Source organism: Delphinapterus leucas, chromosome 13, assembly GCF_059928025.1.
Source record: "Delphinapterus leucas isolate spDelLeu-1000000601 "Yukka" chromosome 13, BTC_Dleu_Yukka2, whole genome shotgun sequence".
Taxonomy (NCBI): Eukaryota; Metazoa; Chordata; class Mammalia; order Artiodactyla; family Monodontidae; genus Delphinapterus; species Delphinapterus leucas.
This window is the reverse complement of record NC_143141.1, coordinates 59075942-59087024: the sequence shown is the minus strand read 5'-3', so window position 1 is coordinate 59087024 and position 11083 is coordinate 59075942. Positions and strand designations below refer to the sequence as shown.

The following is an 11083-nucleotide window of genomic DNA, read 5'->3' as shown; positions in this document are numbered from 1 at the left end:
TGTCCCCCGCCCGCTCCGGGCTTGGTGTGAGGCGGGCGCAGGCTGAGAGCCGCAGGAAACCCGCACCCGACGCACCCAGGACAACGGGTGCTGCCCCCGGGGGCCAGCGCAGAGGTAGGCAGATGAGACTGGCCGGGAGCCGAAGGGCGACCCCAGAGACTCCGGTGCCCGGGGATCCCCGCCCCTTCTAGAGCGCGCCGTCCCGGGTGGGCGCGTCGCGCGGAGGATGGGGGCGGCGGGCTGATCCGGAGGGCCGGGACCCGGGGATGGAGCGGGCTGGCACCGGACTCAACTCCACGCCTCCCGCCGCAGCCTCCGCACTCCACGTCGCTCCCCTTGCTGCTAGCAGGACTGGGGTCTCGTCTGGGAGCGGTGGCCAGCGGCTCCTAGCCTACTGGTCTCCCGTGACATTTTGTTTGAAAAGTCGGGGCCCAGGTTTGTGGCGCGGCGCGGGCAGTCAGGGGGGCACACGGCGCTGCTGCGCGTCCCCGCGCTGAGTGGCCCACGCAGTTAGGGATGCTGCGGCTCGGCCTCCGCTTCTGGGAGCCCCACTGTGATCTCGGGGACGAAACTTCTCAAAACTTAAAAGAACCATTTTCTACACCTCGGGTTGCCAGAATGTCAAAGTGCCCTTAGGTGACCTACCATGAAACTGCGCTGTCCCTCAAGTTATTCGACCACTTTTTAAAAGATGGAACATTTCAGCCAAAATTTTTGACGTGCGAAACGCAGTGGAAAGAGAGGTTGAAACGTTAACGCTGGAAAAGTCCTAGTGCTGTGCTACCTGCAGGTCACTGCTTTCTTTGTGAAAATGCCAGTCGCAAGCCTCGACCACACAGCTGTGTGTGTCCCTGAGGAGCTCTGGAGTGAGGAGCACGGGTTCTGAGCAGTGCTACTGAAGGGCAGGCTTTGCCCAAGTGGTGCTGGGTGGTGGTCGGGAGGTTGCTTAAACAAGGCAAGCCTCAGTGTGGTCAAGAAAGACATCTTCTCTGCTTTAGAAACACACACACCTCTCTCTCTCTCTGTCTGTCTGTCTGTCTCTCTCTGTCTGTCTCTCTGTCTCTGTCTCTCTCTCTCTCACCGGGCCAAGTTAAGCTGTCCCTTAAGAGGAGAGAATTAAAGAATATGAGTGGCTACCTTGGGCTTCATCAGGGGAAGCCTAAGTAGATGAACTCTTTCTGTTCTTTTTCTTTCCCTTTAGGGATTTGGAAGAGAAACAGGAAGTCAAAGATTCAGAGAAAAGAGCATTCACTCCACAATCATAAACAGTTTATTTCGTGTCAGTAAATGTTTCCCAAAGTCACTGGGGTATTTGGGAAACCAAGACTTTTTCCTGTCCGCTGCAGTAAAATTAGATTACTTTCAGATTCAAAATGTAGAAATGATGTTTATTTAGCAAGTGGTATAGCTCCCAAAGCTATATCATTAGGCTCTATAAAATCAGTAGTAATGGAAAAGGATGGTGGATATTGTTCAAAATTAGAAGCTTTACTCAAGATGGTGCATTAACGCAGCAGTTACTTTATACTAACTGAAATTACAGAATGAAATGAGGAAATCAGGTGTCTAGACCTCAGGATAGACCATTAGCTAACCAACCTGTAGTTTTGAATTTTTAAAATTATGACTCTAGTAACTGGGAATGCAGACATTAAATGCCAATAATGTTCTTAAGGTTTTGCTACTTCACTGTAAAAATATGTAATTAGTATAACTATAGAAATGAATAGGTGTGTTTAACAGAATTTATTTGATGTGTCATTTTCATAGCACAGTACTCTTGGTAAAATGTATGTCTGATACTTGTCATATTTGAGATTAACAATTAACTCTAAATTGTTCGAGTTAATGGTGGAATTCTCAGCAGGGCTAACCACAAACAATAGATTATTAATATACATCCACTTAAACTGTTACTTTTTCTTCACTCATTTGTAAATATATGCTCTTTATAATTAAGGTATAATTCACAAATGAAAGTTACCTTTTTAAAGTGTACAGTGCAGTGGTTTTTGATATATTCACAAGATGGTGCAACCAACAGCACTAATTCTAGAATATCTTCATCACTTAAGAAAGAAACCCCAAACCCATTAGTAGTTGATCACCATTGCTCTCTCTTCACTGTTGTTGGCAACCACTAAGCTACTTTCTGTCTCTTGGGATTTGCCTGTTTTATATAAATGGAATCATACAGTATGTTGCCTTTTGTGTCTGGCTTCTTTCACTAGGCACTTAGGGTAATGTTTTCAAGGTTCATCCATTGTTGTAGCATGTATTAGTGCTTTATTCCTTTTTTTGTGGCTGAATAAGATTCCATTGTGTGGATATACCACATTTTGTTTATCCATTCATCTGATGATGGACACTTGGTTTGTTTCCACTTTTTGGCTGTTTGAATAATAATGCTGTTAACATTTGTGTACAAGTTTTGGTGTGGACTTAGGTATGCAGTTCTCTTGGGTATATACTTAACATTGGAGTTGCTGGGTCATATGGTAACTTTATGTTAAAACTTTTGAGGAGCTGTTAAACTACTTTCCAGAGCAGCTGTACTATTTTTACATTCTCAACAGCAGTGTATAAGAGTTCAGATTTCTCTACATCCTCACCAACGCTTGTTATTACATGTCGTTTTTGTTATAACCATCCTATTTAGTATGCAGTGGGAAGTCATTGTGGTTTTGATTTGCATTTTCCCTTATAGCTAATGATGTTGAGCATTTTTTCTTGTGCTTATTGTCCATTTGTATATCTTCTTTAAAGAAATATCTCTTTAGATCCTTTGCCTACTTTTTTTTTTTTGCGGGACGCGGGCCTCTCACTGTTGTGGCCTCTCCCGTTGCGGAGCACAGGCTCCGGACGCGCAGGCCCAGCGGCCATGGCTCACGGGCCCAGCCGCTCCGCGGCATGTGGGATCTTCCCGGACCGGGGCACGAACCCGCGTCCCCTGCATCGGCAGGCAGACTCCCAACCACTGCACCACCAGGGAAGCCCTCCTTTGCCTACTTTTTAACTGGATTTTTTATTGATGAGTTGTAAGAGTCCTTTATATAATCTGGATACAAGTCCCTTATCAGATAATGTGATTGGTTAATATTTCTTCCCATTCTGTGGGTTATCTTTTCACTTTCTTGATTGTGTCCTTTGAAGCACAAAAGTTTTTCTTTTTAGGTTAAATTTACCTATTTTTTCTTTGATTACTTATGCTTTAGATGTCATATCTAAGAAACTATTGTCTATTCAAGGTCACAAAGACTTATGCTGATTTAATCTACTATGAGTTTAGAGTTTAGGCTCTTACGTCTAGGTCTTTGATCCATTTGGGGTTAATTTTTGTATATGGTATGCAGCCAGGGTCCAAATTCATTCTTTTGCGTGTGGATATCTAGTTGTCTAGCACCATTTATTTAAAAAAAATATTCATTTCACCTTGTCAAAAATCAGTTCTCTCTAAATGTGAGGTTTTATTTCTGTACTTCTTTTAATGGATTGAATAGCTCCCCCACCCGCCACCAAAAAGGGTGTATTGCAGTCCTAACCCCTAGTATCTCAAAATATGATCTTATTTGGAAGTAGGGTTGTTACAGATTTTTTTTCCTTATTTTATTTATTTATTTATTTTTAACATCTTTATTGGGGTATAATTGCTTTACAATGGTGTGTTAGTTTCTACTTTATAACAAAGTGAATCAGTTATACATATACATATGTTCCCATATGTCTTCCCTCTTGCGTCTCCCTCCCTCCCACTCTCCCTATCCCACGCCTCCAGGCTGTCACAAAGCACTGAGCTAATATCCCTGTGCCATGCGGCTGCTTCCCACTAGCTATCTACCTTACTACGTTTGTTAGAGAGTCCATGACTCTCTCTCGCTCTGTCAAAGCTCACCCTTCCCCCTCCCCATATCCTCAAGTCCGTTCTCCAGTAGGTCTGCGTCTTTATTCCTGTCTTACCCCTAGGTTCTTCATGACATTTTTTTTTTCTTAAATTCCATATATATGTGTTAGCATACAGTATTTGTCTTTTTGTTTCGGACTTACTTCACTCTGTATGACAGACTCTAGGTCTATCCATCTCATTACAAATAGCTCAATTTCGTTTCTTTTTAAGGCTGAGTAATATTCCATTGTATATATGTGCCACATCTTCTTTATCCATTCATCCGATGATGGGCACTTAGGTTGTTTCCATCTCCGGGCTATTGTAAATAGAGCTGCAATGAACATTTTGGTACATGACTCTTTTTGAATTATGGTTTTCTCAGGGTATATGCCCAGTAGTGAGATTGCTGGGTCATATGGTACTTCTATTTGTAGTTTTTTAAGGAACCTCCATACTGTTCTCCATAGTGGCTGAACCAATTCACATTCCCACCAGCAGTGCAAGAGTGTTCCCTTTTCTCCATACCCTCTCCAGCATTTATTGTTTCTAGATTTTTTGATGATGGCCATTCTGACTGGTGTGAGATGATATCTCATTGTAGTTTTGATTTGCATTTCTCTAATGATTAATGATGTTGAGCATTCTTTCATGTGTTTGTTGGCATTCTGTATATCTTCTTTGGAGAAATGTTTATTTAGGTCTTCTGTCCATTTTTGGATTGGGTTGTTTGTCTTTTTGTTATTGAGCTGCATGAGCTGCTTGTAAATTTTGGAGATTAATCCTTTGTCATTTGCTTCATTTGCAAATATTTTCTCCCATTCTGAGGGTTGTCTTTTGGTCTTGTTGATGGTTTCCTTTGCTGTGCAAAAGCTTTGAAGTTTCATTAGGTCCCATTTGTTTATTTTTGTTTTTATTTCCATTACTCTAGGAGGTGGGTCAGAAAGGATCTTGCTGTGATTTATGTCATAGAGTGTTCTGCCTATGTTTTCCTCTAAGAGTTTGATAGTTTCTGGCCTTACATTTAGGTCTTTCATCCATTTTGAGCTTATTTTTGTGTATGGTGTTAGGGAGTGATCTAATCTCATACTTTTACATGTACCTGTCCAGTTTTCCCAGCACCATTTATTGAAGAGGCTGTCCTTTCTCCACTGTACTTTCCTGCCACCTTTATCAAAGATAAGGTGTCCATATGTGTGTGGGTTTATCTCTGGGCTTTCTATCCTGTTCCATTGATCTATCTTTCTGTTTTTGTGCCAGTACCATACTGTCTTGATTACTGTAGCTTTGTAGTATAGTCTGAAGTCAGGGAGCCTGATTCCTCCAGCTCCTTTTTTCGTTCTCAAGATTGCTTTGGCAGTTCGGGGTCTTTTGTGTTTCCATACAAATTGCGAAATTTTTTGTTCTAGTTCTGTGAAAAATGCCAGTGGTAGTTTGATAGGGATTGCATTGAATCTGTAGATTGCTTTGGGTAGTAGAGTCATTTTCACAATGTTGATTCTTCCCATCCAAGAACATGGTATATCTCTCCATCTATTTGTATCATCTTTAATTTCTTTCATCAGTGTCTTATAATTTTCTGCATACAGGTCTTTTGTCTCCTTAGGTAGGTTTATTCCTAGATATTTTATTCTTTTTGTTGCAATGGTAAATGGGAGTGTTTTCTTGATTTCACTTTCAGATTTTTCATCATTAGTATATAGGAATGCCAGAGATTTCTGTGCATTAATTTTGTATCCTGCTACTTTACCAAATTCATTGATTAGCTCTAGTAGTTTTCTGGTAGCATCTTTAGGATTCTCTATGTATAGTATCATGTCATCTGCAAACAGTGACAGCTTTACTTCTTCCTTTCCGATTTGGATTCCTTTTATTTCCTTTTCTTCTCTGATTGCTGTGGCTAAAACTTCCAAAACTATGTTGAATAAGAGTGGTGAGAGTGGGCAACCTTGTCTTGTTCCTGATCTTAGTGGAAATGCTTTCAGTTTTTCACCATTGAGGATGATGTTTGCTGTGGGCTTGTCATATATGGGCTTTATTATGTTGAGGAAAGTTCCCTCTATGCCTACTTTCTGCAGGGTTTTTATCATAAATGGGTGTTGAATTTTGTCGAAAGCTTTCTCTGCATCTATTGAGATGATCATATGGTTTTTCTCCTTCAATTTGTTAATATGGTTTATCACATTGATAGATTTGTGTATATTGAAGAATCCTTGCATTCCTGGAATAAACCCCACTTGATCATGGTGTATGATCCATTTAATGTGCTGTTGGATTCTGTTTGCTAGTATTTTGTTGAGGATTTTTGCATGTATGTTCATCAGTGATATTGGCCTGTAGTTTTCTTCCTTTGTGACATCCTTGTCTGGTTTTGGTATCAAGGTGATGGTGGCCTCGTAGAAGGAATTTGGGAGTGTTCCTGCCTCTGCTATATTTTGGAAGAGTTTGAGAAGGATAGGTGTTAGCTCTTCTCTAAACGTTTGATAGAATTCACCTGTGAAGCCATCTGGTCCTGGGCTTTTGTTTGTTGGAAGATTTTTAATCCCACTTTCAATTTCAGTGCTTGTGATTGGTCTGTTCATATTTTCTATTTCTTCCTGATTCAGTCTTGGCAGGTTGTGCATTTCTAAGAATTTGTCCATTTCTTCCAGATTGTCCATTTTATTGGCATAGAGTTGCTTGTAGTAATCTCTCATGATTTTTTTTATTTCTGCAGTGTCAGTTGTTACTTCTCCTTTTTCATTTCTAATTCTATTGATTTGAGTCTTCTCCCTTTTTTTCTTGATGAGTCTGGCTAGTGGTTTATCTATTTTGTTTATCTTCTCAAAGAACCAGCTTTTAGTTTTATTGATCTTTGCTATTGTTTCCTTCATTTCTTTTTCATTTATTTCTGATCTGATTTTTATGATTTCTTTCCTTCTGCTAGCTTTGGGGTTTTTTTGTTCTTCTTTCTCTAATTGCTTGAGGTGCAAGGTTAGGTTGTTTATTCGAGATGTTTCCTGCTTCTTAAGGTGGGCTTGTATTGCTATAAACTTCCCCCTTAGAACTGCTTTTGCTGGATCCCATAGGTTTTGGGTCGTCGTGTCTCCATTGTCATTTGTTTGTAGGTATTTTTTGATTTCCTCTTTGATTTCTTCAGTGATCACTTCATTATTAAGTAGTGTATTGTTTAGCCTCCATGTGTTTGTATTTTTTACAGATCTTTTCCTGTAATTGATATCTAGTCTCATGGCGTTGTGGTCAGAAAAGATACTTGATACAATTTCAGTTTTCTTAAATTTCCCAAGGCTTGATTTGTTACCCAAGATATGATCTATCCTGGAGAATGTTCCATGAGCACTTGAGAAAAATGTGTATTCTGTTGTTTTTGGATGGAGTGTCCTATAAATATCAATTAAGTCCATCTTGTTTAATGTATCATTTAAAGCTTGTGTTTCCTTATTTATTTTCATTTTGGATGATCTGTCCATGGGTGAAAGTGGAGTGTTAAAGTCCCCTACTATGGTTACAGATATTTTTAATTGAAATATAATTGATGTACAATGTTATGTTAATTTCAGGTATACTACATAATGATTTAATGTTTGCATACATTATGAAATGATCACCACGATAAGTCTAGTGACCATCTGTCCCCATACAAAATTAGTACATTGACCATATTCCTTATACTGTATATTACATCCCTGTGACTTATTTATTATATAATTAATATAAGAGGTTTGTACCACTGGATCCCCTTCACCTATTTTGCCCCCCATCCTTATTTCTTATTTCCTTATTTCTGTACTCGTAATTTTATTCCACTGATCTATATATATGTCTGTCTTTATGCCAGTACCACACAGTCTTGATTACTGTAGCTTCGTAGTAATTTTTGAAGTTGAGTGTGTGAGTCATAAAACTTTTTAAGATTGTTTTGGCTATTCTGGGTTCCCTGAATTTCCATATGAATTATAGGATCAGCTTGTCAGTTTCTGCAAAAAAATGCAGTTGGAATTTTGATAGGGATTGTATTAAATGTGTATATCCATTTGCAAGTGTTGCCATCCTCACAGTATTAAGTCTTTTCATCCATGAATGTGCGATATCTTCCATTTATTTAGGTCTTCTTTAAGTTCTTTCAATGATGTTTTGTAATTAATTTTTTTTCATCTTGATCAATGATGTTTTGTAGTTGTCAGAGTACAAATCTTATACTTCTTTTGTTAAATTTACTCCTAAGTATTTAATTCTTTTTGATGCTATTGTAAATGGAATATATTCTTGATTTCATTTCTGGAGTTTCCTTGCAAGTATAAAGTAAAACAATTGATTTTTGTATATTGATCTGGTTTCCTGAAACTTTGCTGAACTCAAATAGTTCTAATAGTTTTTTTTAATGGATTCCTTAGAATTTCCTATGAATAAGACCATGACATCTTAAAATAGAAATAGTTTTAGTTTTTCCTTTCCAATCTGTGCGCTTTCTATTTTATTTTCTGGCACTGGCCAGACCCTCCAGTATGACGTTGAATAGAAGTGGCGAGAGCAGACATCCTTATGTTGTTTCTGATCTTAGGCGGATCAGTCATTTACCATTAAGTGTGATATAAACTGTGGGCTTTCATGGATGCTCTTTATCAGGCTGAGGAAGTTCACTCCTATTGCTAGTTTGTTGAATGTTTTTATCATAAAAGGGTGTTAGATTTTGTTGAATGTTTTTTTCTGCGTCTGTTGAAATGATCATATGGTTTTTGTTTTTTATTCTGTTCATATGGTTCATTATATTGATTTTCATTTGTTGAAAAATATGTTTGTTATTTTTAAAACTGTAGAAATTTTACAGTAGAACATAAACAGGTTATTTTAAATGTAGTGCAAAAATTAACCAACATGAAATAGACTCTTCTTGTTGCTTAAGATAGAGGAGTGTCCCTATATTTCTGTGCAGTGATATGAATGGTTCAAGACTTAAGAATGTCCATTTCAGGACTGCTTTTTATTTTTAATATTTCATCTGTATTTTATTCCTTGTCCACTCTAAAGCTAATGAGGAAAGAAATGAAATAGCAGTAGAATTGAGAAAAAGTTTGTGACTGACAAACTACCTTATTTACTTCTAAATCATTAATAGAAAATGCTGATGTGAGTAATGAAAAAAAGGTCATTAACAAGGCTAATATCCTTAGGAAAAACTCATAAAACAGTGGGGTGGGGCTTCTGTGAAAACGAAGAAATGAAGAGAACAATTTCTAGCTCTACAATAAGTTTCCCTTAAATTATGGCTAGAATTTAGGAGCATGTGGAGGCTTTGAGATGGTTGGGGAACTCTTAATAAAGTTGTAGCCTTTGTAGAATAACTTTGCTTATATTTATTTCTAAATTATTGAGTGATAATATAAGTATTAATGTGAAAGCTGATCTAAGCACAAATCAATATTTATGCTAGGAAAATAATCTTTTGCAGATTTAAAAAACTGGTATAGATTTAAGAAGGGGTTATATTACACTAAATATTGGGAAAATAAACTTGCTTAATTTGTGAGACATGTTTTTGTAAAACAGAAGAACAGAATAATACGCTTCAACTGCAGTTCTATCCTGGGGTTCTGAGAGTTTGCTGTCACATATATTCTATGATTAGGACTTGGCTTCTCCTGAAGAGCCATTTCTAATGCAGATTTTGTCAGTTCATAGCAAGGGCAATTCAGAAATACATTATCAAGCCATTTATGAAGATGGTCTGATGAAACATTAACAGACATTTAAAACTACTTTTATGAATCCCAGAGCTAAAAATAATTGTGCTTCCAAAGCCAAGCAATAATTTTTTGCACTTTAGAATTTCAAAACCAGTTCCCCTGCCTCTTGGCTTCCCCTTAACCGTGCTTCTCCCTAGGATTAATCTCCTCCAAAAGGAAGGTTAGCATCATGGAAAACACTGATCCAGATTTACTTAATGTAGGTGATTCTAAATTTCATGTTTATATGTTTTCTCTTCTTACACCAAATAAAAGTTATCTAAACTTGTCTAGGGTCATAATACTTTGCCCAGTTAAATATGCCAAAGGATTTTTGGTTTGAAAGACAGCCTTAGGGAAGAGATATGGGGACATATGTATATGTATAACTGATTCACTTTGTTATAAAGCAGAAACTAACACACCATTGTAAAGCAATTGTACTCCGATAAAGATGAAAAAAAAAAAAAAAAGAAAGCCTGGACCTGGAAAAATATAGGGTGGTGGTAAGTAATAATTATAATATAAGTCTAAGCCATAATTGTAGCACTGATATGAAGTTTCTTTAGGTTATTCTATGATGCTACCAATTGAATCAAAACTGTCATAATTCTGTAAATTTAAGAACATGGTAAAATTATGAACTGACAGATTAAAAAAAATCTTACCTCAGCTCTTGGGCAGAGCTAAAATAATGACAATACCCTGTGTGGTGCTGTTATATTGTCCAAAGTGTTGTTAAGAACAGCAGTATTTAATTTGTTCCTTACAACCTACCCATGAGACGAATGGTTTGTTATTGCCACATTCCCCCTTTTTTCTAGATTGGATAAGCTGAAACATGGAAAGGTTAAGTTAAACAGAAAGTTTATGTAACCCAGTTGGGTCTCCAACCCTGGCCTCTTGTCTCCCCTAAGTTCTTTCCATGAGCTGTCACCAGTTCTGGAATTTATCTTAGAATTCAAAACTTACGTCTAGATATCGTTAGATGGTGATTAGAATATGTGTGTTCAATGATTTGATGAATTATCCTGAATGCTAATTGATATTATGCCATTTGAATGCTTTCTTTCCTAGAATAAATATGGCAGAGCTTTCTGAGACAGAAGGACCAGTAGATTGGAAAGAACGATGTGTAGCCCTGGAGTCCCAGCTCATGAAATTTAGAGTTCAAGCGAGCAAGATACGAGAGCTCTTAGCAGAGAAGGTAAGCTTTTCTCCCTCACCTTTGTTAGTAAACATCAGCTATTTGGGGCCAATTTCATTTATATTAAATAATCTCAGTACTTTAGGCTAGGGTAAGCATTTTAAAAATAATGAATATAATTTAATGTTTTGTCAGGGATCTGAAGCTATATTTGGCATATTCTTTTGCCGGTTTTATTTTATTTTTTTTAGATCTTTATTGAAGTATAATTGCTTCACAATACTGTTAGTTTCTGTTGTACACCAAAGTGAATCAGCCATGTGCATACAT

At 37.8% G+C, this 11083-nt stretch overlaps 1 protein-coding gene across 1 annotated transcript in view; it reads left to right on the top strand.

Annotated features, from left to right (window-relative positions):
* Positions 1 to 6736: 6736 nt before the first annotated feature.
* The window catches only part of PLEKHH2 (pleckstrin homology, MyTH4 and FERM domain containing H2), a 107602-nt gene continuing 103255 nt past the window's right edge, over positions 6737 to 11083 (top strand). The window contains exon 1 of the mRNA XM_022573958.2: positions 6737 to 10813. Coding sequence (XP_022429666.2) covers positions 10691 to 10813 — 123 coding nt within the window. The 5' untranslated portion in view covers positions 6737 to 10690. The remainder of the gene's footprint in view (positions 10814 to 11083) is intronic.